The following is a 27,292-nucleotide window of genomic DNA, read 5'->3' as shown; positions in this document are numbered from 1 at the left end:
ATTAAGTATATTTTTCTCACATGCTGTTGTTTTATAAGGAGAACCTTCTGAAATTGACCAGAGAGACAAGTACGTTGGAATTTGTGGACTCTTTGTACTGCATTTTCAAATTTTTCGGACTATTGACAAAAAGTTTTATAAATCTTTATTGGACATTTGTAAGAAGGTAAGAACTTGGAACTTTTTTTTTCAACTTGAGTAGGTGAAAAAGATTTTGGATAAAATTGGATATTCTAAAATGTATTTTATTCCTGATTATAAAAATAGTAATTTTTACAGTACTTTGTAATAATTATAAAAATAATACCATAAGAATTTAAAAAAAATTTTTTTTTTCAATGTTTATTTATTTTTGGGACAGAGAGAGACAGAGCATGAACGGGGGAGGGGCAGAGAGAGAGGGAGACACAGAATCAGAAACAGGCTCCAGGCTCTGAGCCATCAGCCCAGAGCCCGACGCGGGGCTCGAACTCACGGACCGCAAGATCGTGACCTGGCTGAAGTCGGACGCTTAACCGACTGCGCCACCCAGGCACCCCAAGAATTTTTAAAAACCAAGCATTCCCAGGGCACCTGGGTAGGTTGAGCGTCCAACTCTTGATTTTGGCAGGGGCCATCATCTCATGGTTTGTGAGTTTGAGCCCTGCATCGGGCTCTACTTTGGGCTCTGTGCCCACAGCGTGGAGCCTGCTTGAGATTCTCTCTCCTCTCTGCCCATCCCTCGTGCTCCCTCTCTCTCTGAAAATAAGCATTTTTTAAAACCCAAAAACCAAGCATTCCAGAAATAAGTAACATAGTAAATGGAAGTACTGCATAATTCCACATCATATAAATACCTATTTGTGGAAGTTCTTCCAGATTTTTTCCTATAAATTAACTTCCTATTACTGTCACTGCTGTTTTCTTTTTCTTTGGTTCTTCTCCTCTTCTTGCCATTCCTTCTCATTATTGAAGTGGAAAAAAATTTAAATTTTTTTTTTTTTTTTTACATCTTTGCTATTTCCATGATGTGACACACCTGATTTCAAAATTGAAAACTTTGTGTGTAAAATCAAGTGATATGTGACCATGAGAATCCAGCCATCTTGGGTCTTTTATTTTTTCACTAATATAGAATAAAAGTTAAAAGTGGTGAAGATTGAAGTTTCTGTTTGCTTTTTGCATATTTTTATCTGAATATCCATGAGAGTGTGTAAGTGTTTAATATTTAGGCAGAATAAAACTTTCTCATGCCCCATATCAGATATTAGAATGCCTTAATTGTGCCACAGTAAGATAATTTGTGTCATATGTATAAATGATTGTAAGTTGTCTTCCCGTTGTGTATTGTAGGACTATTAAACAGCTTACTGTTAGCCTGAATTTATTGATTTCCCTCTCTTACATTTACTATTTCAGGTACCAGCCATCACTCTAACTGCTAATATTATTTGGTTTCCTGACAATTTTTTGATCCAGAAAATACCAGCAGCTGCCAAACTTCTAGACAGAAAAAGTCTTCAAGCCATTAAAATACACAGAGATACTTTCCTACAGCAGAAAGCTCAATCACTTACCAAGTGAGTTTATAAGTACCCATAATGAAAGTGTTTAGATACTTTATATTCTTGGATCTTACACTGACTCTAAATATATGGAAAATATTTGGTTATAAGATCAAATGTACTTACTCATTACCGGAGAAGAGGTTAGACAATCTCTAGGAGGCTTAATTTTTAGAAGTTTTTTTGGTTTTGTTTTAAATGTTTTAGGTTTAAACTTAAAGATGCAGGAAAATTGTACTTCATGGAGATGTGTGTGTATATATAGGCACACATACATATGTATACATGTATTTGCAGACATATACACATACTTTTTATCAGACGCATTAAATATTTTGTGTAGAGTGAAGTTCCCGCAGTAGATGTCATTTGATGACATTAAAAACATTGGGTGTCCATGACTCAGTGATAATTTTTGGAGGCGTTGACTTTAATTTGATGCACTCCTTTTTTAAATTTGTGTTTTTATGAAAGTAACATATGTACATACTTAAGTCCAAAAGTACTAAAAGTTGAAAGGGAAAAACAACTGTCCTCTGTTCAGTTCCCCCCTGTACCTGAGTCCTGTTCCCTAACAGAATACTTTTAACTTTAGTTTCTTCTGATATTTACATCCTTATGTTGTTACATAATGTAACAACAATCAGACATTCTTCTGATATTTACATCCTATTTTGTTGAAGTCTTACTATGCAAATTTTCAAATACACACAAAAGAGAAAATAGATGAGTTCCCGTGTTCTCATCACCTAGCCTCAACACTTAATTTACTGCACATTGTTTCTTGAGTGCATTGCTAAAATCACACACTGACCTGGATGAAGATTTTAGTGAAGTGATGCAGGACTGTGCTACTGGCTCTGTGCTGGACACAGTTTTTATTTGTGATATGATTAGAAGATAATAGGGATATTTATTCATTTTCTTTCGATCTTGACTGTCAAGGGGAAATTGGACCACTACTGCAGAATGGGGGAAGAAGGAGTACATCAGGAATATAGGAGTCCCCTAAAGCATCTCTTAGTACTCTCAAGTCTGGTGGTTCAAGTCCATGGAAAATGACAGTTACTCAATTCAGGCAGGACTACTCATAACGGAAATTTCGGAGCTTCCTCCTATCTTCTAAAACAGAACTGAGGAGGGAAAAAGACATAGTTTGGAGTTAAAGCTGTGAATTCAATAAGATGGAGACACAGGGATCAGGTTAATAGTATTAATTAAGGTGTGTGGATATCTTAATTATCAGAAGCTTTATATATATATGTATATATATATGTATATATATATATTTTTAAATTTACATCCAAATTAGCATATAGTGCAACAATGATTTCAGGAGTAGATCCTTAGTGCCCCTTACCCATTTAGTCCATTCCCCCCCTCCCACAACCCCTCCAGTAACCCTCAGTTCTCCATATTTATGAGTCTCTTCTGTTTTGTCCCCCTCCCTGTTTTTATATTATTTTTGTTTCCCTTCCCTTGTGTTCATCTGTTTTGTCTCTTAAAGTCCTCATATGAGTGAAGTCATATGATATTTGTCTTTGACTGATTTCACTTCGCGTAATACCCTCCAGTTCCAATCATGTAGTTGCAAATGGCAAGATTTCATTCTTTTTGATTGCTGAGTAATACTCCATTGTATATATAGACCACATCTTTATCCATTCATCCATCGATGGACATTTGGGCTCTTTCCATACTTTGGCTGTTGTTGATAGTGCTGCTATAAACATGGGGGTGCATGTGTCCCTTTGAAACAGCACACCTGCATCCCTTGGATAAATACCCAGTAGTACAGTTGCTGGGTCGTAGGGTAGTTCTCTGTTTAGTTTTTTGAGGAGCCTCCATTCTGTTTTCCAGAGTGGCTGCACCAGCTTGCATTCCCATCTTAATATTCATTAATAGTGTGATGCAGTTGCTAAAAATGCCAATACATACTTGGATTATGTTAATAACTATATCCAGATTATGGGAAATGGTACTTATAATATCTAGGCCATGTGAATTGGTAGTTTCATTGAATTTTTATTGGTCAGATCATAGTTGGTGTCCAGTGGTGTCACATTTTTAAGAGGGAGACAAAATGCAGCAACCCTAAATGCAGCTGATCAGGATATGTCAGAAGACCTGACAACCGTGCCTTTTGAAGAATCTCTACATAGTTTGACCTTTAAAAGAGAAATCTGAGAAATGATGTGGTGAGCTCCTTAAATATTTGAGGGGCATTCAGGTTGAAGAGGGAACAGATTTGATCTCTGTGGCTCCAGAGATCCAAAATCACCAACATGATTGAGCTCTTAGTAGCAGGCATTATGCTAAAGGCTTTAGACACTTTGTCTTATGCAAACCCTGTAATAGTCTTCTCATGTGGGAAATAATAAAGGTAACAACTAATATTAACCCAGTGCTTTCTGTAAGCCAATAACTAAACTATTCCAGGAACTTCACATTTATCATCTCCTTTAATCATGAGAGAATCCTATGAGGTAGATACTGTAATTATGGCCATTTTGTAGGTGAGAAAATTGAAATACAGAGAGATTAAACTTGCCCAAATTTAAACAGCTAGTAGGTGGCAGAGCTGGGCAGTCCCAACTCTAGAGCATAAGCTGTTAACTGCTACTCGACAGTACCATTTTTATCCCATTTTTAGATAAGGAGAATGAGGCTTAGAGAAATGAACTTTGCCAGGTCAGAGAGCTAGGTGTGCTAGTGTGCAAACCCATACCAGTCCTGCTGAAGAGCCTCTGCTACCAAGTCCTGGAGGCTGTTCTGAGAGGTAATGCACTCTTTACTAGCGCTGTGTAGGTAAAGTATAGATGACCTCAGTCCAAGATGCTGTAGGAAGTGAGGCTTATCAGGTAGAAGATTGAATAAATTGACTTTCAAAGACCCCCTCCCCCCCATGATAACATTTTATGTTTCTAAATTCTTTGGTTCCAAAGATACACAGTTACCATAGAGCTCCAGGGAGCTGAAGGGGATAGTGTCTTTTTCATTCTCCTTGCAGTTCTCCCAAACAAACCTAAAATTCACTAAAATGAAACCCAGGAGAGGGGAGACAGTGTGACCAGCATGAGTTTTATCCAGTGTTTTAGGAAAAATTGAGGGAGTGAACAAGAGCTGTCCCAGTTAGGTTCCAGAGTTCATTAGATAATGAGGAAACAGTGGGGGACAGTTTCCCTGCCCCCCGCCCAATATGTGCTAGACTTCAGCTGGCCAAGTGTCCCAGCCACATTCCTGCCTGGGGTCCAAGGTTTGTAGGTTGCTGCATTTTGCTTTTCATTCAAAACCATTTTGACACTGGAAATACTGACTTCAGAGGATAGAGCTCTGAACCTTCATTTCAAACCTCTGTTGACATGCAAGTGTTACCGCCATTTGGTGATTTATATTGGGACAGATTTTTTTTTTCCCTTAGTGTTTTTCCTGTTTGTACTTTGAAATGAAGCTGACCATCTGACAGGACCCTTGGCTATTTTTGGACTCCATTTGTCAAAAACTTGTTTTTTAAAACTTAAAACAGCTTCATTTTCATGTATTTATAAGAGAGGAATATCATCTAGTGTTTGAATGTAGGAGTGATGGGTGGAGTAATGGATAATCTCTGCTTTATCCTGCATAGTCTGATCTAAAACTGAGTGAGTGCCCTTGACTGTGTTATTAGCCTTCTTCATAAGGTTACTGGTTTGATTACTGTCAAGGAGGGCTCTATAATCTAAGCCTCTTCCTTCTGTCTTGGCTTATGACCTTTCTGTTCCCTCCTATACTTGTATCCCTGCTGAATACTGATCACAGCTTCCTCAAAAGGAGGCATTGCTCTAGGACCCTGCTCATTCTCCGTGTTTCACATTTTTAAGTCAAATAATCCACAAGTCAAATAATGTTAGCACCATTTGAGGCAAAGCCAAAAGTACAGCTGTTGGTGTTATTTGTTTAATGGAATCCTGGCTCAGCAAGAAATTTTTCTTAGATTTGATGCTAGGGTTTTACCTCTTTAAAAGACAGTTATGAAAAATTTTGGTGTAATCCCTCTTCAGACTGAGTTCTTGACATTGTCAGACTTTTTGGCTGTATGGCTGACCAGTGACCTCACTGTGGGGTTCAGATTTCGGTCAGGTGAGTCTCTGCAGTCCCTTGCCCAGAGTGCTATCCTCTAGTTCATTCTGACTGACAGTAATGGGATGTTTCTCTGACTGGAGGAAGTCTCTAAAGAGTTGGTAACATCAGATCCCACAAAGGGGAATTGTTTGTTTTTCCACACTAAACCTTTAAAATAAAAAAGAAGTGTATATTAAATAGCTTCTGGGCTAAAAGTTTCCATTTTGAGCCATTTGAGATACATTGATAGAGTGATTCAGTGTTTGTAATTGGCTTGCAGCGGAGAATTAAATCAGTAGATTTAGTCTTTCCTGGATAGGAAAGCTTCCTAGATTTGGGCTTTTATCTTGGGTTGGCTTTTTACCAGTTATGATCTTGGGCACGTTACTTAACTTCTCTGTGTATCAGTTTCCTCTTCTAGATCATAAGGTTATGTGAGGATTAAATGAGTTACTTTGCGTACAGTGATTAGAACAGTGGCTGGCATATAGGAAGCGTTCAACCAGTGTAGCTTTTATATCCAGATTCTGACCACTTCCAGCCTTCCCTTCTGGTTCAAGTTGTCATCCCCTTCTGCATTATCATGGTAGCTGCCTGAGTCGTTTTTCTGTTACCCCACTTGTCCCCTTTACAGTTTATTTTCAGCATCTCAGCCAAGGTGATTTTGGTCCTCTGCAAAGTTAGATGAAGTCACTCTGCTCAAATGCTTTGGTGGCTTTCCATTGAACCCTCTCTACAAGGTCATACACAAATCCTGTTCTACTTCCCACCCTTCCTGCTCCCCCAACCCCCACCTCTGTACTTCTCCGATTTCCTTTTATGTTCTCATCCCTGTTCTCTGAGCTCCAGCCATACTGACTTCTTTTTATTACTTGAACATGCCAGACGTTTGCGTTTGTTATTTACTTTCCTAGAATTCTCTTCTCATATATTTACATAGATTACTCATTCATCTTCTTCAAATCTTGGCTCAAAATCATAATTTCAATGAGCCTGCCTTGATCACTGTAATTAAAACTGTACCTGCCCTCCAAGTCTCTGTCTCTTTTTTTCTCTCTGCTGCATTTTTTCCGTAGCACATATCTAACATCTTACAGATCTTAATTATTGATTTCTTTGTTACACAACTCTCCTTTCTTCAAAGAATGTAAACTTTATTGTGGTAGGGATTTTTATCTATTTTGTTTACTGCTAACTTTTATTTTTAGTACTGAGGAACAGTGTCTGGCCTATATAGGCATGAACATTTGTTGAATGAGTAAATTATATATGTATGTAGGATGTCTGTAATTTGAAAACCAGAAAGGTGGCTCCTGCAAGGAAATATTTTATCCCAACCAGTTCAAAGAAATGGAAGTAAATTTTATTTCCTGTGCTGAATAACCCCAATATTTTCCTTTGTTAGAGATGTACAGTCTTACTACGTCTTTGTGAGCTCATGGATGATGAAAATGGAATCTATTTTATCTAAAGAGCAGAGAATGGATAAATTTGCTGAAGACCTCACCAATAGATGTAATGTTTTTATACAGGTAGTTGCATCTTCTTACTTAGAATATTTTGGGGGTCATTTCTTTGTTAATTCAATGTATAGAACTTACACTTTGAAAAAACTGGAAGGGGTAGGATATGTTTTTGTTTTTAAAAACTGAAATTGATTTGATTATGTTTAGATCTGTGTGACTAATTTAGATTTTCTAATACATGCATTTAAATCTCTGTATTCTCTTCAAAGCATGACTTTTTTTGCTGTATCCCATAAGTTTTGATATGTTGCATTTCCGTTATTTAGTTCAAAATATATAAGAAATTTTATTGTGATTTCTTTTTTGATCTGTGGGTTATTTTGAAGATATGTTTTAAATTGTAAAGATAAGAGGATTTCCTAGTTATCTTTTATTATTGATTTCTAGAAGTACTAAAATAATTTTGCTATTTTTAAATTTGTTGAGATTTGCATTATGGCCCAGCCTATGGTCAGCTTTGGTAAACATTTCATGTACACTTGAAAAGAATATGTAACTTGCATTTATTGATTGTAGTGTTCTGTATATGTCAAGTAGGTTATGTTTGTTAATGATTTTGTTTACATATTGTGTCAGTTACTGACAGAATTGGGTTAGAATCTCCCACTAGCATGGTGGATTTGTCTGTTTACCCTTTGTTTTTGTTTTATATGTTTTAAAACCAAGTGAGTGCATAACATTTAAGAATTATTATTTATTCCTGATGAATTGGACCTGTTGTTATGAAATATCTCTTTTATTTCTAATAATGCTCTGTCTTAAGTCTTGTGTGTATAATAGTAATATAGCTATACCAGTTCTCTTTTAGTTAAGGTCTACATAGTATGTCTTTTTTCATCATTTGACTTGCAACCTGTTTGACTCCTTATATTTAATGTGTGTCTCCTGTGTGTAAGCAGTGTGTAAGCAATATAAATTTTTCCTCAGTCTAGTTGTCTTTTTTTATTTTCTCTATGTCATTGCTGATGTATTTGGATTTAAAACTAGCACCTGACTAGTTGCTTTCTATTTATCTCACTTGTTCTGTGTCCCTTTTACTTTCCTTTCTTGCTCTCTTTTGAATTAATTCATCATTTTATTTCTCCTTTATTGTTAATTCTGTATCCTTTTACTGGGTTTTTTTAGTGGTTACTCTAGAGATTTTAAGTGCATCATTTAACCTTCAACTCCAAAATAAATGAGTAGTTTTATCTCTTTCTGGACAGTGTGAGGATCTTAAACCACCGTAATTCTCTTTATCTACCGTCTCACTTCTGAGTTGTTGTTTATTTTGATTCATTTTATATATTAAACTTCTCGAGGCATTATTATTGCTGCTGTTGTGTTTATAGTCCTGGTCCATTTAGATTTATCCATATATTTACCTGTTCTGTTGCTTTCTGTTCTTCTGCGTCTCTTCATTCTTTGTATATGTATATATATATATATATACACACACACATATGTATACGTATATGTATATATGTGTATGTATATATATATGTATATGTGTATATATATGTACGTGTGTGTATATATATATATATGTATTTGTATATATATATATTTTATCGTTTATTTATTTTTGAGAGTGAGACAGAGAAGTAGAGCATGAGCTGGGATGGGGCAGAGAGGAGGGAGACATAGAATCCTAAGCAGGCTCCAGGCTCCAAGCTGTCAGCACAGAGCCCAACACAGGGCTTGAACTCACGGATTGTGAGATCATGACCTGAGCCAAAGTCGGACGCTTAACCGACTGAGCCACCCAGGTGCCCCTCTTCATTCTTCTGTTTGTGGAATAGCTGTTAGTATTTCATTTAAAATGTCCTTCTGTTGATAAATTATCACTATTTTTTTTGTCTGAATATGTCTTTATTTCAATTTCATTTTTGTTTTTTAACATTTATTTATTTTTGGGAGAGAGGGTGGGTGCAGGGGAGAGGCAAAGAGAGGGAGACAGGATCTGAAGCAGTCTCTGCACTGTGAGCACAGAGAGCGATGTGGTGCGTGAACTCACAAACTGAAATCATGATCTGAGCCGAAATCCAGAGTTGGCTGCTTAACTGACTGAGCCACCCAGGCACCCCTCAACTTTGTTTTCAAAAGCATTTTTGCTATGTAGAGAATTCTGGGTTAGCAGGATCCCTCACCTCCCTCCCCCAGTTATTGTCTTCTGGCTTTTATTTTTGTTGAGAAGTTAGCTGTCAGTTTTCTTGGTTTCTGAATGTGAGTCTTTAATTGCTTGTAAGATCTACTTTTTGGTTTTTAGCAATATTGCTTTAATGTACCTAGGTGTAGTTTTCTTTGTGTCAGTGCTGCTTGGGATTTGTAGAGCTTCTGGAATTTGTGGAAAATTCTCAGCCACTAACTCTTCAAGTACTATTTCTGTTTTATTCTCTCTCTCTCTTCTTTTCTCTTTACCTGTGTCTAATTTGTTAAGCCAATCTACTGAACTCTTAATTTTACTTATTTTACTTTTTAGCTTTTTTTATAGTTTCCATTTCTTTTTCTGAAAAAATTTTGTTTCTTTTCCTTCAACGTAGCAGAATTATTTTTAAGCCTATGTCTAGTAATTTCATTATCTGGATGTTTCTGTTATCTCTGTTTCTCTTGTTTTTGGATATGTCTTATTATCTCTTTGCCTGGTTATTTTTAATAATGTGCACATTGTATATGAAAAACGGTGGATATAATTTGAAGATGTGGATATTGTTTTTCTTTTTCCAGAGAGGACTTAATAATTTTTACTTTTGATAAACAGCTAGTCTGGGACAACTAACAACCTAGATCACCTCAACCTAGTCATGGATTGAGATGATTTGAAATGGGACCTAAATCCTATGATGGCTATTTTTTTGAGTTCACCCTTACTTTTTAGGGGGTAGTTTTCCAGGATCCCAATCCAGAACCTAGGTTTATAGGACCTCCTTTCCTCTTTGATGGGCCACGAACTCCTGTTTTTATTCCCCTCTCCTTTCTGGGAGATGCTGAAAGGTAACATTTGGCTTCTGTCTCTATTCTCTTTTGGAACTGGCAGATGCTTCTTAAGGGAAAGCAGCCTCAAATGCCAGGCTCACTTCTCTGGGTTTCTTTCTTCTCCCAGATTTTGGCTTTATATTTCCTTATCTTCTTAATAGCTCTTTGATGCCTCCTGAGAGATTAAAAAAATGTTTTGCCCAGATTTGCTTGTTCTTTGTACAAAGGTTAGTCCAGATTATTTATTCTTCCATTAACAAAAACAGACCCTAAACCTCTCCTCTCCCCATTTAGATTTTTAAAATACGTCCTTTATATATATGTTTCACAAGTTAATGACCATATGGGGACCCATGAATTCTTTCTCCCCTGTTCCCACTCAAAAAAGAAACTCCCCCTTTTATGCCTGGCTTAGAGTTATACTTTTGCTGTTCTTTGTTTCTGCTTTTAAACTTTTCATGGTGCTGCACTAGGGCAGAATATGGTGTGATAGTTCTGTAGCTGACAGGTTAAGACTTCTAGCTCTTTCCTGTGTGTATTCCCCAAGCTTTGTCACCTTTATTAGGATGCTGCCTTCTCTCTCATTTCTTATTCTATTAACTTTGCACATCTCTTTATCACAGAGATGTAATTGGTTCAGAGAAAATCCCCTCTCCCACCCACACTAAGTATCACTTCTTTACTGAGCCACTGTTACACTGATGGGAGAGTACTTTATCTCTCACATATGATAGAGGACTAGAAAAAAAGTTGAGAATCACTAGCATATGGCTTCTGCCCCAGTTCCTTGAATATATCCATAATAGTATAATTTAGATTCATCCTGAAACTGTACATGTATCTTTTTTTGTCCTTTTGTAAACCCAAAGAATCTTTATTATGATGTTTCTATGTGGTTTTTTTGGATCTAAATGAAAATATATAAGGTAATATCCTTTTCCTGTTTTCTTATTCCATCCCATTTCCCTGGGTTTACTAGCACTAAAAATCTTTTTTAAACCTCGCAAGACCTTTGTTCTTCCTTCGTGAATAGAAGAGTAGGAGAGAATATGTTCTTATTGGGCTGGAAGGAGAGAAGGTCTGATTAGGACCAACATAGGCAGGGAACATGGTAGCAGATTAACAGTGGGGATTGGTCCGGGTGAAAGGGAAAGGGGGAACTGGCTTGGAACTGAGAAATACCTTTCAGTATCTGTATTGGCCAGACAGCAGCTCTCATACTCCTTGTTTTTCGGTTTCTGGTTCCTTAGGGTCCTTAGCATTTGTCTGTAGCAGATAGGAGTCTTTAAACTCTTGTCTGGCAGGTAAGATAAGGATGAGTAGATAGCTTCTGGACATTCAGATCATTTCTCTGAAGGGTTTGTTTGTTTTTTTAATGGGAAGATTCTTTAACTGTGATTTTATACTTTAATTTCAGCAGTACTAAACTTATGGTATGTAATAGGTTAAATACACCTTAAAGGGTTGCTTTGACGCTTCACCATTGTGTAACATTGTGTGAGGAAGAATATTTCAAAATCTTTTTTTTTTTTTTTAACTTTTTTTTTTTTTTATTTTATTTTTGGGACAGAGAGAGACAGAGCATGAACGGGGGAGGGGCAGAGAGAGAGGGAGACACAGAATCGGAAGCAGGCTCCAGGCTCTGAGCCATCAGCCCAGAGCCTGACGCGGGGCTTGAACTCCCGGACCGCGAGATCGTGACCTGGCTGAAGTCGGACGCTTAACTGACTGCGCCACCCAGGCGCCCCATCAAAATCTTAAGAGCAGACTTTAAAATAGTTATTGGCAAGTTGGGGAATAATTGTTACATAGAGAATGAAATGTTGAAGAAATGAAACTTTTCCTTGTGATTATAATCATTGTTTTATTTTTTTATAGGGCTTCTTATATGCATACAGTATTAGTACCATTATTAAAACCACAATGAATCTCTACATGTCAATGCAAAAGCCAATGACCAAAACCTCAGTTAAGGCATTATGCAGGCTTGTTGAACTTCTCAAGGTAGGTTTAAGATTATTTTACCTTGCCATTATAATTGAGAATTAACCTGTGCTTAAATTACGGTGATCTTGTAATATTTGACTTCTTGATTATCAGAATAAATAATTGTGGGAAAGTGTACTTATCTCTCACGTGGCTAAGGAAACTAGCCATTGAAAGTAATTTCTGAATAACTTTATGAATGGCCAATATATTTAAACTTTATTAAAATTAGCATGTATTGAGAGAAGAAGGGAATGAGAAGGTTAACTTAAGTATTAGTAAAGTTTTACTTAAGCATGTTGCCTGAATTATAAAAGAATATGACGTGGTACAAAAATTGGTGCATAGATCAGTGGAACAAATAGGGACCCCAGAAATAAACCCACAAATATATGGTTAGTTTTGACGAAGGAGGCAAGAATATATAGTGGGGAACATACTCTAATAAATGATGCCAGGAAAACTGGACAGCTGCGTATAAAGAATGAAACTGGACCACTTTCTAATGCTATACACAAAAACAAAATCAAAATGGGTTAAAGACCTAAGTGTGAGACCTGAAACCATAAAAATTCTGAAGAGAGCACAGACAAGTAATTTCTCTGACATCAGCCATAACAATATTTCGTAGATATGTCCTCTAAGGCAAGGGAAACAAAAGCAAAAATGAACTATTGGGACTACATCATACATCAAAATAAAAAGCTTTTGCACAACAAAGGAAACCATCAACAAAACAAAAAGACAACTGATTGGGTGAAGATATTTGCTAATCATATATCCAATAAGGGGTTAATAGCCACAATATATATAAAGAACTTATACAACTCAACACCAAAAACATAATCCAATTAAAACATGGGCAGAGAACCTGAATAGACATTTCTCCAAAGAAGACATACAGATGGCCAGTAGGCACTTGAAAAGATCCTCAGCATCACTCATGGTCAGGAAACTGCAAATCAAAACCGCGATGAGATACCCACCAGTTAGAATGGCTGATATCAAAATGACTAGACGTAACAAGTGTCGGTGAGGATGTGAAGAGAAAGGAACCCTCATGCACTGTTGGTGGGAATGTAAATTGGTACAGCCACTGTGGAAGACAGTATGGAGGTTCCTCAAAAAGTTAAAAATAGAAATACCATATGATCCAGTAAAAAGAAAGTGAAAAAACTAATTTGAAAAGAACATGCCTCCTGTGTTTATTGCAGCATTATTTATAACAGCCAATGTGTGGAAACAACCTAAATGTCCATCAATAGACAAATGGTTAAAGAGGATGTGGTATACATGTAATGGAATATTATACAGCCATAAAAAGGATGAGATTGTGCCATTGGAGACAGTATGAATGGACCTAGAGGGTATTAATGTAAAATAAGTCAAACAGATAACTACCATATAATTCTACTCATAAGTGGAATTTTAAAAAAATAAACAGAAAGCAGAATCAGACCTATAAACAATACAGGGAACAAACTGATGATTGCCAGAGGAGGGGTTTGGGGGATTGGGTAAAATGGATGAAGGGGAGAGAGTGGTACAGGCTTCCAGTTATGGAATGAGTAAGTCACAGGAATAAAGACACAGCATAAAGAATACAGTCTGATGCTGCAGTAGCAATGTAATGGGACAGTTGATAGCTACACCTGTAGTGAAGAGAGCATAATGTATCAATTTGTCAAATCACTAGTTGTACACCTGATACTAATGTAACATTGTGTATCAACTGTACTAAAAAAAAAAAGACATCCATTTTGTAGTGTTCAGATGCACATGAGGCTAGTCAACATGAGGCTGATTATTTTGCAGTTTAGGGAAAGTGCTGTAATCTTGTGATTTGAATACTTCTGGAAATACGATAATGTTTTTAGCATACTCTAAGTAAAAACAATAAAAACCCTTTGTAGGCAGCAGAGCCCACTTAACCTTTTATAAAAATTGAAATTAAAATTTTCTAGTAAATTTCTGCTAATGCCTTTAGATTTGCTTGGGAAATAAAATCTTTTGGAAATTTTCAGCCTTTTTTAACGATATTATATTTTTTAATGAACTGTAAATACAGAAATGTGTGTATATGCATATATTTCATAAACATAATTTTAAGAAATGATAGACAAAAACCCACCATCCCATTTAAGATATATTGGTATTTTCAGAAGCCCCCTGTGTTGTGCTCTGTGATTACATCTTACCCTGCTCAGAGAAACCAGTCCTGCATTTTATGCTTCTCATTCCGTTGGTTTTCTTTTTAGTTTACCATACGTAGATGAATCTATAAACCATTCATCATTTAGTCATACATGCTCTTAAAGTTTATATTAATGAAGTAATACTTTATGTACTTCTTTAGTTTTTTAAACTCAGAATTTTTTTTTTAATACTAGAATTAATATTGGAATTTATCAAGGTGGTTTTTAGTTTTGTTTTTTTTTTAATGTTTATTTATTTTTGAGACAGAGACAGAGCATGAATGGGGGAGGGTCAGAGAGAGAGGGAGACATAGAGTCTGAAGCAGGCTCCAGGCCCTGAGCTGCCAGCACAGAGCCCAACGTGGGGCTTGAGCTCACAGACTGTGAGATCATGACCTGATCCGAAGTCGGAGGCTCAACTGACTGAGCCACCCAGGTGCCCCCAGAATTTTGTATTTGAACTTTTCCATGCTGGGATGAGTAGCTATGGTTCCTTCATTTTCATTGCTGTGTAGCTTTCCTGTAGATGGACTTTGGGTGATTTCCAGTTGTTGCTACTATATACAGTGTTACTGTTCTTATGTCTGTTTCTTGGTGTAGTTGTGCCAGAGGTTTGCTGAGTTTTGTATCTACCAGTGGATTGCTGGGTTGTGTGTTACTTACATGTTCAGCTTTTCAAGATGATGCCAGAATTTTTTTTTTTTTTAATGTTTATTCTTGAGAGAGAGAGACAGAGTGTGAGTGGGGAGGGTCAGAGGGAGACACACACATAGAATGCGAAGCAGGTTCCAGGCTCTGAGCTGTCAGCACAGAGCCTGATGCAAGGCTCAAACCCACAAACCGTGAGATCATAACCTGAGCTGAAGTCGGACACTTAACCAACTAAGCCACCCAGGTGCCCCGCCAAATTGTTTTTTAAAGTAGTGAGAGCAATCAGTTTATATACCTCTGCAAGATTAAACTTCCCTTTGTTCCCCAACTGGTCAACATTGGTATTATCTGGCTTTTTCTTTTTTTTTTTTTTTTTTTTTTTTTTGGTGGGAGGTAAATGATTTTATTTGTAATGTTTATTTCCCTGATTGTTGATGAGGGTGTGTTTTCCAAGTGTTTATTGTGTGAAAAATCAGTTCATTTCTTTTGTTCAGTTTTCTATTGAATTATTTGCCTCTTTTAAAAGATTATTTGTTAAAAATGTTTCATGCGTTCTGAGTAGTAAACCTTCGTGCATGGCAGATATTTTCTCATATGTTGGCTTGCCTTTTTATTTTTTTAATAGTGGCTTTTGATGAACAGAAATTCTTAATACAATTGAATTTACCAATCTTATATAATAATTCTTTTGGATCCCATTTACAAATTCCTTACCTAGCCCAAGGTCTTAAAGATATTCTGTGATTTTGCCTAAAAGTTTTAAGTTGATTTTCACAGCATTACTTGTGGTTCTTTTTAGGCTATAGAGCATATGTTCTACAGAAGAAGCATGGTTGTGGCTGATTCGGTTTCACATATAACACAGCACCTTCAACATCAGGCTCTTAATTCTATTTCTGTAGCCAAGGTATGAAGGTTATTGTATATTCAGCATAATTATCTTTTTAGTTTGCTCTCCTGTTGTTTTATGTGTGTTTTTTATTTTTAAGCATATTTTTTTTTAAGTTTATTTCTTTTTGAGACAGTGAGCATGAGTGGGGGAGAGGCAGAGAGACAGAGGGAGAGAGAGAATCCCAAGTAGACTCCACGCTGTCAGCGCAGAGCCCAATATGGGGCTTGAACTCACGAACCATGAGATCATGACCTGAGCCGAAATCTAGAGTTGGACGCTTAATGGACTGAGCCACCCAGGTGCCCTTATATGTGTTTTTTTAGTTTAGTCTGTTTACTCCATTCCTTCAAACATAATATTTCTTGGTCCTTTTTCTCCATGTTATTTTATGATTGTTACTTAGAGCAATCAGGGTTAACTCTGAACTTGCAGCATGGAATACATTAACACTCCTCTGTTAAAAAATGACATTGTGGGAACGGCTGGGTGGCTCAGTTGGTTAAGCATCTGACTCTTGATTTTGGCTCAGGTCATGATCTCATGGTTTGTGAGACTGAGACCTGCTTCAAGCTGTGCACGGGCAGTGTGTGGAGTCTGCTTGAGATTCCTTCTCTCTCTCTCTCTCTCTCTCTCTCTCTCTCTCTCTCTGTCTCTCTGTCTGTCTCCCTCTCTCTCTGCCTCTCCCTCCCTCTCCCTCTCCCCCTCTCCCCCCCGCCTCTCTGCCCCTCCCCCGCTTGTGCTCTCTCTGTCTCTCAAAATAAACATTTTAAAAAATGACATTGTGTAGTTTTAAAATATGCCTCTTTTTTAAAGAATAATTTATTAAATTAATATGGAAATTTTAGACTCTGGCCTATGTTGCCATCTTGAACTGCCTTTCAAAAAGCCTAATATAGAAATTTAAAAATATGCTTAATACATTTGCTGTCCCTGTCAGCATTAAATGGTAATGTTACACAAATAAAGCACATAATGTCAGAAAAAACTGATCAAGGAAAGCATTTGTCTAAGCTCTCTTAAATTGAATCATGGAAAAGATTACCACGGAGTTTTTCCTGTGAGTCTTTGTTATTGCTTCAGAAATAAAACTGTTATTTCTTGCTTTCTCTTCTTTTGTCTTTTAGAAAAGAGTAATTTCTGACAAAAAATATAGCGAACAGCGTCTTGATGTACTCTCTGCTCTAGTTTTGGCTGAAAACACTCTAAATGGACCAAGCACAAAGCAACGACGACTTATTGTTTCCTTGGCACTAAGTGTTGGCACACAAATGGTAAATTATTGCTGTTATGGAAGGAAACTGAAATTGGAGATTTCACATTTTCCTTCTTACTGACCCAAGAAACCTGTTCTTACTTTGACTGCAACTTCTCTGTCATTCTTTCCCCTCCCTGATAGAAAACATTTAAAGATGAAGAACTCTTTCCACTGCAAGTAGTCATGAAAAAGCTGGATCTTATCAGTGAACTTAGAGAAAGGTAAGTAGGGATATGTAACGATCAAAAGATAAGGCTGATAGAAACATCAGTTTTCTTTTTAGCATAGCAAGAGAAGAAATATAACCCAGGTGGACCATTAGTTCCTCTTGTCACTCCTTTAGCGTGACCAAAGTGAGTCTGTGACTGGGGATCGTATTTCTTTAACTTTGCTTCTATAGTAACGAAATAGCTTCTGGAAGAACTCCCAGAGGAAACACGGTATCACCCATGGAGCACCTGCTAGACCCCGATGCATATTGTGATTGCTGTGATGAGTCTCCTAGTGGACTTTTAAAATTGCTGCTTCATAACAAAGTTTCATCTCTTAGAGATTCATGTCACATAGTTTTCTGTAGTTTTATTTTGACATGAGTTGGAATTAATTCACTAAAATGACTTAGTTTTGGACTTATTTTTGTAGCCATTTGTGACTTTATTGTTTTTATTGAGGAAGCAATATGTTTCTTGAAGGGAAGATGGGTCTTCTGAATTTTGATCACCAGGTGAATTAAGGTTATAGCACAGTTTTTCATTTAAAGCTCATATTTATAACAATATTATGTTGTTCTAAGAAGCTGAGACTTTAAGTGTAGGCACTAGCATTTAACTTTCTATCTTCTCCTTCTTCATTATAAGATACTTAGTGTAACATTTTGTTGCCCCAAAATGGTGTGAAATAGTCACTTGGCAAGGATTATAGGCAGGTTAAGTGTAGCTATTTTTTTGTTTTGTTTTTTTTGGTCACAATTTTTTTTTTTTTTAATTTTTTTTTTTTCAACGTTTTTTTATTTATTTTTGGGACAGAGAGAGACAGAGCATGAACGGGGGAGGGGCAGAGAGAGAGGGAGACACAGAATGGGAAACAGGCTCCAGGCTCTGAGCCATCAGCCCAGAGCCTGACGCGGGGCTCGAACTCACGGACCGCGAGATCGTGACCTGGCTGAAGTCGGACGCTTAACCGACTGCGCCACCCAGGCGCCCCTTGGTCACAATTTTTTAAAAGGTTCTGCTTTTCAACTTTGAGACAGGTAAAATGGTACATATGTGATGCAAGTATTATAAGTTCAGTCCTATCAAATAGTATTGAAAAATTAAACTCTATCTTAAGAGTTATGTGTATCGTTTTTCAAGTATGCTTTAGCCTACGTGCAGAATTCTGACAATGTCTGATGTAGGGGAGTTTTGTTACCCATGTTCAATTTAGAAAGTATTTTGTGGCTTTTCTCTCCTAATTTTGGGTTAAGTGATGTAGGGGATACAAAAATGGGTAAGACTGAGCTCTTACCATTGTGATGTGTAATGCTGTTCCTTTCATTATTTTGGTGGGGGAGTGCTTTGATTTTGCTACCACTAATTACTACTTTACATTGTAGAGTCCAAACACAATGTGACTGTTGTTTTTTATACTGGCATCGAGCTGTCTTTCCAATTTATTTAGATGATGTATATGAAAATGCCGTTGATGCAGCCAGATTACACGTAAGTGAAGAATAATATAAAAATAATCCATCATTTTAGTCAGTGTACAAACCATTCTAGTTTTGAATACAATGATACAAATACAATCATTTGACTTAATAGATCATTTAAAAATTGACTGCTAATGTTTTTACAATACTGTCCGTATTTAATGAGCATTTATACAGTCTGCAGTTAAATTTGATATAAATGCTAATGAATATCAATATATTCAACTCTTTTACTCATATTCCTAATCATTCTCATTTCACTTTGATATTAGTTTATGTCACAATAGGCTGACATTTACTTGTCAGCAAGGAATATGTTACTCAGATCTTTCTATTTCTTTTGGAAATAAATATTTGAATGTTCAAGGCAAGAAAGGATAAGTGAATGTGAATTTTTTGTTGATTTAATATATATGCTTTAGAGAATAAAATCTGGCTCTTCTTATTTAGGAAAGTAAGACAGGCATGTGTGAAAAAAATTAACCTTCAGACTGAGGTTTTGTCTTCAAAGATAGATAATTAACTTTTGTGATATATATATATTTTTTCCTTTGTGCTAGTTTTTAGTTAGAGCTCTGGTTTTTCTACATTCGTGAACATTCTGATTTTCTTCTTAGTACATGTTCAGTGCTTTACGTGACTGTGTACCTGCTATGATGCATGCAAGACATTTAGAGTCCCACGAAATACTTCTGGATTGCTATGACAAAGAAATTATGGAAATCTTAAATGAGGTAACATCATATTTGAGATTGCATTCCAAATACATGTTTTTAAGTTTTTCAGTGTTTGGAAAAACTTTCTGGATTGAAGCAGGCTTTCATTTATATTATATATTCATGTTATGTGTAAGTAGTAATATAAATTATTATTTATGAATCATTGTCTAGAATGAAGGAACTTTTCAGTATCACTGTTATGCTAAATTGGTCTTTAATTCCTAAGTTTTATATAGAAATTCAGACTAGGGATTTGGGAAAAATACTTGACTTTAGTGAATAGCAGATTTTGAGTGTAAAGTTCTGTTTATTAGAAGAATGCAGATACAAAGTGGGTTTGAATATTGAATGCTGCTAATGGTAGCGCACTTCAGGCAGCTTAACTAGTGATATTTTATTGAGTTATTTGGAGAGCTATGACCAAATATTCTGTATTTAAAGATGTATTTGTGTAACAGAAATAATTCAGATATGCAGTGTAGTATATCCCTTCTTGTTTTACTGGAATCCATATTATAAACACTAACATTTTAAATTTTCATCTAGCAGTATTACATGGAGGGAGAGATAAAAATGAGTAAAGTTCACAATGTAAACCATATGCAGGTTTGATAAAATTATGAAAAATTTTATATAATTTCTTATATTAACTACTCTTATTTAAAAATAAGATACATGTGTGGCCAGTATTTAGAACTTCATGGTAGACCAGAAAAGATGATTGATTTCATTACCTTTAGAGCAATGAATTTTGTGATTTTTTTTTTTTCTTTTTAATGATTATCATAAGGAAGCTTCTTAAAAATTTCTTCCGTTGCTTGTTCTCAGGACATTTCCTTCTTTGTTACTGGTTTCCATAAGTGTTTATACTTTATTTTTTTTGGTATTTTTTAATATTTTAATATTTTTTAATATTAGGCACCCCTAAATGTTATACTTTATATTGTATTTTCCCATTTTTTATAATGAAGCCATGAGACATTAGCTTTTTGAAATTCTTTTTAAGAATTTTAAAGTATTAACAAAAATAAAAAACTTCGGATTTATCTAACTGCTTCGTGGTCAAAAAAATTGTTGGTTTAAAATGGAGAGCAGGGGCACCTGGCTGACTCAGTTGGTGAAACATGCAACTCTTGATATCGGGGTTGTGGGTTCGAGTCATATTTGGTGTAGAGTATTTAAAAAAATTTTTTTTTAAATGTTTATTTAGTTTTGAAAGAGAGAAAGAGTATGGACAGGGGAGGGGCAGAGAGAGAAGGAGACACAGAATCCGAAGCAGGCTCCAGGCTCTGAGCTGTCAGCACAGAGCCCAATGTGGGGCTCGAACCCACGAACCATGAGATCATGACCTGAGCCGAAGTCGGGCTCCTAACCAACTGAGCCACCCATGCACCCCTATTTAAAAATCTTTTTAAAAAAGTATAAAAATAAAATGGAAAACAAAGTAACTTTCATTTTCCTGATAAAAATAATATTTTACCGTAGCTTATTTAGACTCTTAAACCAGTTTGACAAATCCTTTCATCATTGAACTCATTATAAAACTCTAGTGGTCAATGCATAGATGCCTTAGAGGAGCAAGGCAATAGGAATATCATTTTGAAAAATTAAGGTATCAATTCCTTTGTGAATAGCATTTACTGGACAAGTTATGCAAGGAAATAGAGAAGGATCTGCGGCTTTCTGTGCACACTCATTTAAAGCTGGATGACCGAAACCCTTTCAAAGTTGGCATGAAAGACCTGGCCCTTTTTTTCTCTTTGAATCCAATTCGATTTTTCAATCGTTTCATTGACATTCGAGGTGAGTGTTTTGCTTTCCTTCTTAAACTCATATTCTATATCAGTTTGCCCTTAAGTGTTAACGAGCAACAAAAAAACTTTGAGGGTATTTTTGTGTTCTTCATTTATTCTTTAATTCTTTTTTGTTTCTTCTTTTTTATTTTCCTAGTACCTTATTTTAAAGGAAGAAGTCTGATGTTCAAAGACAAGTCGTTTCCAAAAGCTTCATCTTTCTTCCTTTTCTATTTTTCCATGAATCGAAAATTTGTTTATATATTTACTGATTTATTTATTTATTTTTGGTAGCTTATGTAACTCACTACCTAGACAAGACCTTCTATAATCTCACAACAGTAGCTCTTCATGACTGGGCCACGTACAGTGAAATGAGAAATTTAGCTACCCAGCGTTATGGATTGGTTATGACGGAGGCTCATCTTCCTAGTCAGACTTTGGAACAGGTATAGTATGAAATGTTTCTAGCATAGTGTGTTTGTAGCATAGCAGTGTTTCTCTAAAAAGTCTCTTTTTTTCTTCTTAATTTAGCACATGTTTATAATTGAAGAAAATATTTGCTGTATAAAACTACATACTTGACAAAAATAATGGTGCTGATTCGCTTTAGGAATAATTTACCACAGGCTTTCTGTTTACACTCCAGCTTTTGTTGAACATCTGAAATGTACATAGATTTAGATACACTGTTTCAGAAACCGTGGTATAGTGAGGTGGTGACTTTTGCCGAGTTGTAAAAAGTTTAGTCAAGATCACAGTTAAGGATTTTAAACCTAGATATAACGTATAAATTTTAACATCTTTTTTTTTAAATTTTTTTTTTTTCAACGTTTATTTATTTTTGGGACAGAGAGAGACAGAGCATGAACGGGGGAGGGGCAGAGAGAGAGGGAGACACAGAATCGGAAACAGGCTCCAGGCTCTGAGCCATCAGCCCAGAGCCTGATGCGGGGCTCGAACTCACAGACCGTGAGATCGTGACCTGGCTGAAGTCGGACGCTTAACCAACTGCGCCACCCAGGCGCCCCTAACATCTTAAGAAATGGTCAAATGTATATGACTATAAATATCTTCTTAAAATGAGTGCACAGAAGCATTTACTTTTGCTAATTCAGTAAGCTAATTTACAATATGACAGTATCTCATGAGTGCAAAAGTTATGTTTTCAGTTAATTTGCATGTATTTTTCCTAAGAAAATCCAAAAATAATATTTATCAAAAAATATTTACTCAGTTCTGAAATTTGAGGATAATTTTTCCTCCAGCCTACTGTGTGTAGGTACCATTTCTGGGATCAGTTTGTATTTCCTTTCATTCATTTATGCATTTAGTATTTACTGAAAAGATGCTAGGCACCAAACTATGTTTTGGGATACAAAAATAAATAGGAACAGTTTCTGCTCATGTACTTATAACCAAGGGGAAGAAAAAGTGAGTTAACTATTTTTAGATTGAAACATGAGAAAAACTATAATGAAAACTTAAAGGGGTATTGTGACGCTACTTTGGCCCCAGTTAGAAAAGCTGTGGGACAATGCATCTGATGCCATTAGGTGTTAGAGTAGTAACTGAAGAGTTGTGGATTCTTAATAGGTAACTTGTATGTTAAAGGTAGTCTAGGGTAATTAAAAGAAGCCTAAGGATTTGGAACTAGACTTTATAAAAATCCCTGGGTTCTGCCTCTTCCTAGCTGTTTGACCTTGGAGAACTCCCTTAGCTTCATTTTCTTCAGCTGTGGAATTTAGAAGACTAATACCTCATTTTTTGAGAATTACATAAAAAGAACCTTGCTTGCACAGTGCCTGAAAAATAGTATGTATTTTATAAATATCACCACATATCCTGACTACCTTTTAGAATCTGGCCATTAGTTTATTTAGTAAAATATATACGGAAGATTTTTGGGAAGACCAGTAGTCTCAAGAATGGTGGGGAAATGATTGAGTCATGGATGTCTGAAATTTTAAATACAACTGTTCCTGTCCTTACAAAAGGGGTAAGATAACAAGCAGCCAGGTTTCCCAGGGAGACAGTCCTGATTGTAGCAGTTAGAAGGCTGCTTAACCTTTGGTTGTACTCTTTATATAGTTGTTTTTTTAAAGTAATTTTAAATATTGGTAGTAAGTCACTATATTGATACAAGTCTGACTATAATAATAGAACTGTGTGGGTTGTTTTAGGGCCTGGATGTTTTGGAAATTATGAGAAATATTCACATATTTGTGTCTCGATACCTCTATAATCTCAATAATCAGGTGAGTGGGTTTTAGAATTTTTTTTTGATGTGGGTGGATGTATAGTAGGAAGGCTGAGGGGCAAAAATTGATTCTCATTAGTGAAAACTAATGAAATAAAGCAGAAAATAATTGTTTAGAGATCTTTTTATTTCTTTGATTATATTATTGAATGACTTTGCAATGAAATTATCTTTTAATGAAATAGATTCTAAAATTTTCTTTGTGTAACTGACCAGCATTTGCTATGGATTGTGTTGTTATTTAGTGTAAATTTGTTTCATTGCAGATTTTTATTGAACGAACAAGCAATAACAAACATTTGAACACTATTAATATTCGGCATATTGCTAATTCAATTCGAACACATGGCACAGGAATCATGAATACAACAGTAAGAGTCTTTTTTGGGGATTGGGTGGGTAATAGACTCCTGTTTAATTTGGTAGTTTGGAAAATAGTTTTCTCATAGAACATTCTGGTAAATATACACTACTGCTTGTTTATCATATACCTGAATTTCCATTATTTTGGTTGGTATAATTATAATGTCTGGGGAGGGGCTGCCTGGCCGGCTTAGTTGGTAGAGCATGTGACTCTTGATCTTGGGGTTCTGAGTTTGAGCCCCATTTTGGGTATAGAGATTACTTTAAAATAAATCTCAAAAAAAATGGCACTACAGTTGTGTTGGTTGTCATGGAAGCTCTGTGATACAAAAGGCATTTTCAAATGTCTTACCATCTCAGGGACATCATTATTAAGTGCTATCAGAGATTTGGGGACACTGGCATAGATGTATGTATCTGTGTGGATTGTCTGATATCATTTGTTGCTTTTGCACGCGAGCCATTGATAGCAGTTTATTTAACATTAGTCATGCTTTTTTGGGAGGGAGAGCTTACTAATTATTTAATATCTATAAAAGTAGAAATTTACTCAAAATATTTTGAATCTTAGAAATGGGCATACTATCATTTGAGGGAATCACTTGAATTTGTATCCTATTTTTTCTTCTGTGGAAAAGAGCCGTTTTTGACTTTACCTGGTTTTCAGGGTACACTTAATTTGTCCTTGAGGAAAGAAAAATATGAATGCTTAAATAGTAAAATCTTATTAAGCATGTTTGAAAGTAAAGAAATAGGGAGGAGTTACATAACTGGAAATTACATAAGGACCATTTTAATATTTGGTGCGGAGCCATTAAAGTGATTGAGCTGATAGGAGATGTGATTGGAGTTCTGTTTTAGCAGTTACCAGTATAGAAATGACATAGAGTTTCTAATTTAAGGAGTCATTCGTGTGGAGATCATGTCTGAACTTTTAAGGATAAACTCTTTTTTGACCTCGAATCTGTCAGAAATCTCATTCATGTAACAGATATAATTATGTGTGTATTTTACATGTCTGAGACACTGTGCTAGGTGCTTTGTTGAGAAAAACAGTTTCTGCTCTCATGGTGATTACACTCTAGCAGGGGATATAGTCATGAATCAGTTGATCACACTAATGAATGTACATTCCTGATGTTTGATGACAAAGTGAATATAGAAGAAATAAGATGAGGGGTGCCTGGGTGGCTCAGTCAGTTAAGCGTCTGACTTTGGCTCAGGGCATGCATGATCTCATGATTCGTGGGTTCGAGCCCCGTGTCAGGGTCTGTGCTGACAGCTCAGAGCCTGGAGCCTGCTCCGGATTCTGGGTCTCCCTCTCTCTCTGCCCCTCCCCAACTCGTGCTCTGTCTCTCTCAAAAATACATAAACATTAAAAAAAAAAAAAAAAAAGCCTGGATGATCCCCCCAGGACACTTAAAAAAAAGAGAGAGAAATAAGATCAGAGACTGGCAGTTACCCATTATTAAGAGTGGGAAGGGGGCGCCTGGGTGGCTCAGTCGGTTAAGCATCCGACTTTGGCTCAGGTCATGATCTCGTGGTCCGTGAGTTCGAGCCCCGCGTCGGGCTCTGTGCTGACAGCTCGGAGGCTGTAGCCTGTTTCGGATTCTGTGTCTCCCTCTCTCTCTCTGACCCTCCCCCGTTCATGCTGTCTCTTCCTGTCTCAAAAATAAATAAACGTTAAAAAAAAAAATTAAAAAAAAAAAAAAAAGTGGAAAGGTTAGGGGTGCCTGGATAGTTCAGTCAGTTAAGCATCTGACTTTGGTTCAGGTCATGATCTCATGGTTTGTGGGTTTGAGCCCCACATCGGGCTTGGTGCTGACAGCTCAGAGATTCTGTGTCTTCCTCTCTGCCCCTCCCCCACTCGGGCTCTGTGTGTGTGTGTCTGTCTCTCTCTCTCAAAAATAAGTAAATATTAAAAAAAAAAAAAAAGAGTGGGAAGGATAAAGAAGGGACTATTTCTACCAGGACAACTACTAGTAAGATCAAGAAGAAAACAGTGTTTACGCCACAGGAAAAATTATGAGGAAGCACCCATTTCTAACACTGGATGAATGACGACTGTCAAAAAATGAAGTTTTTGAGGGTGGAGGAGATGGAAATTAGTACAAGTCTTCCAGCTTAGGTCAGAAATAATGTCATGTTATTTTGGCCTTAATCTCAGCTCAAATCCAACTTTTTTGGGGTTTTCTGAGTCTTGATCAGGGCCTTTTATTATTACTTATTCTCAAAGCACTGGCACTTCTCATTGTATGAATTATTGCAGATGAGATTTAATAATTTATTTCACATATACTTGTTTAAATGTCTGTTACTCCTGCTAGAATGTAGACTTCATGATAACAAGCACCATGTCTAGTGTGAGAGCAGATACACCCTGCCTTGTGCAAAGGAGGTGCTCAAAATATTCCTGGGTTCATCATTGAATGTCTTCCTTCAGGAAAGTTCAGAGAGCACTGTGTTTCTTACTTTAGTATCATTCTAGGCATGTAGATTAGTAATAAGTAAGGAACAGGAACTTCTGATTGTGGTTTATGCCATAAAAGCTAGAGTGTTGAATTTGTATTTTTTATTCTCACTATAACTCTTAGTTCTGTTATGAGGATATTTTCCTTGTATTTCTTTTTTTTCCCCCTTTTATAGGTAGTTAAAATATTTAAGGGGAGCTTATAGAAAGTTCTGTAAACTTGGGCAATAAAAAAGCTTCATTTATTTAAATATTTTCAGTGTGAATTAGGCTTTGTAAATATTAGACTTTATGAAATCTCACTTAGAGCTTATAGTTGTTATTCAGTCACATTGATTTGACATTAATTTTTATATTAACTTCTCCCAATTTTTTGTGTTTTAATTTTATAGGTTAATTTCACCTACCAGTTTTTGAAAAAGAAGTTCTACATATTCAGCCAGTTTATGTATGATGAACATATCAAATCCAGATTGATAAAAGATATTCGGTTTTTCAGGGAAGTCAAGGACCAAAATGATCATAAGGTATTTTTTATTTTTGTATTCTTTTCAAGGTAGTTTGATTTGGCTGTTGAGTGTATAGGAGATGTTTATGCTGAAGTTCATTATGAAGCTTTGTAATGGGATTTTGTTTTTTTTGTTATTTTTCACAATAGTGTCTTCTAGATCTGGCCTCCAAGTTTCTTGTATTTTCCCTTATAGTTTCTTACTCGTAGGCTAAAGTGTAAGGATCCATGTGGCCAGGTGTTACTTTTCTTTATTTATTTTAAAATAATGCAGAAGAGAAACATGCTTATCTTGAAACATTTAAACAATATAGAGTGCATAAACTAAATGACCTCACTCATTTCTCTTTCCTCCCAGTTTCATTCTCTGGAGGCAGTTGCTGT

At 36.1% G+C, this 27,292-nt stretch overlaps 1 protein-coding gene across 4 annotated transcripts in view; it reads left to right on the top strand.

The window, feature by feature from the left end:
- Positions 1-27,292, top strand: part of WASHC4 (WASH complex subunit 4) — a 60,532-nt gene that overhangs the window by 15,299 nt on the left and 17,941 nt on the right. For 3 of the 4 annotated variants that reach the window (XM_086712473.1, XM_086712472.1, XM_086712474.1), the window contains 14 exons: positions 39-166; positions 1,399-1,559; positions 7,051-7,177; positions 12,005-12,130; positions 15,758-15,865; positions 16,975-17,121; positions 17,247-17,326; positions 18,700-18,805; positions 19,413-19,529; positions 21,149-21,317; positions 21,602-21,756; positions 23,491-23,565; positions 23,834-23,938; positions 26,793-26,927. In XM_086712473.1, the coding sequence (XP_086568599.1) occupies positions 39-166; positions 1,399-1,559; positions 7,051-7,177; positions 12,005-12,130; positions 15,758-15,865; positions 16,975-17,121; positions 17,247-17,326; positions 18,700-18,805; positions 19,413-19,529; positions 21,149-21,317; positions 21,602-21,756; positions 23,491-23,565; positions 23,834-23,938; positions 26,793-26,927 (1,739 nt within the window). The remainder of the gene's footprint in view (positions 1-38; positions 167-1,398; positions 1,560-7,050; positions 7,178-12,004; positions 12,131-15,757; positions 15,866-16,974; positions 17,122-17,246; positions 17,327-18,699; positions 18,806-19,412; positions 19,530-21,148; positions 21,318-21,601; positions 21,757-23,490; positions 23,566-23,833; positions 23,939-26,792; positions 26,928-27,292) is intronic. The other variant, XM_025926438.2, reaches the window with a different exon arrangement.

The sequence above is a fragment of the Puma concolor genome, chromosome B4, assembly GCF_028749965.1.
Source record: "Puma concolor isolate L17-30 chromosome B4, mPumCon1.1.hap2, whole genome shotgun sequence".
Lineage (NCBI taxonomy): Eukaryota > Metazoa > Chordata > Mammalia > Carnivora > Felidae > Puma > Puma concolor.
The sequence above is the reverse complement of the archived record's forward strand: the minus strand, read 5'-3'. Positions and strand labels throughout refer to the sequence as shown.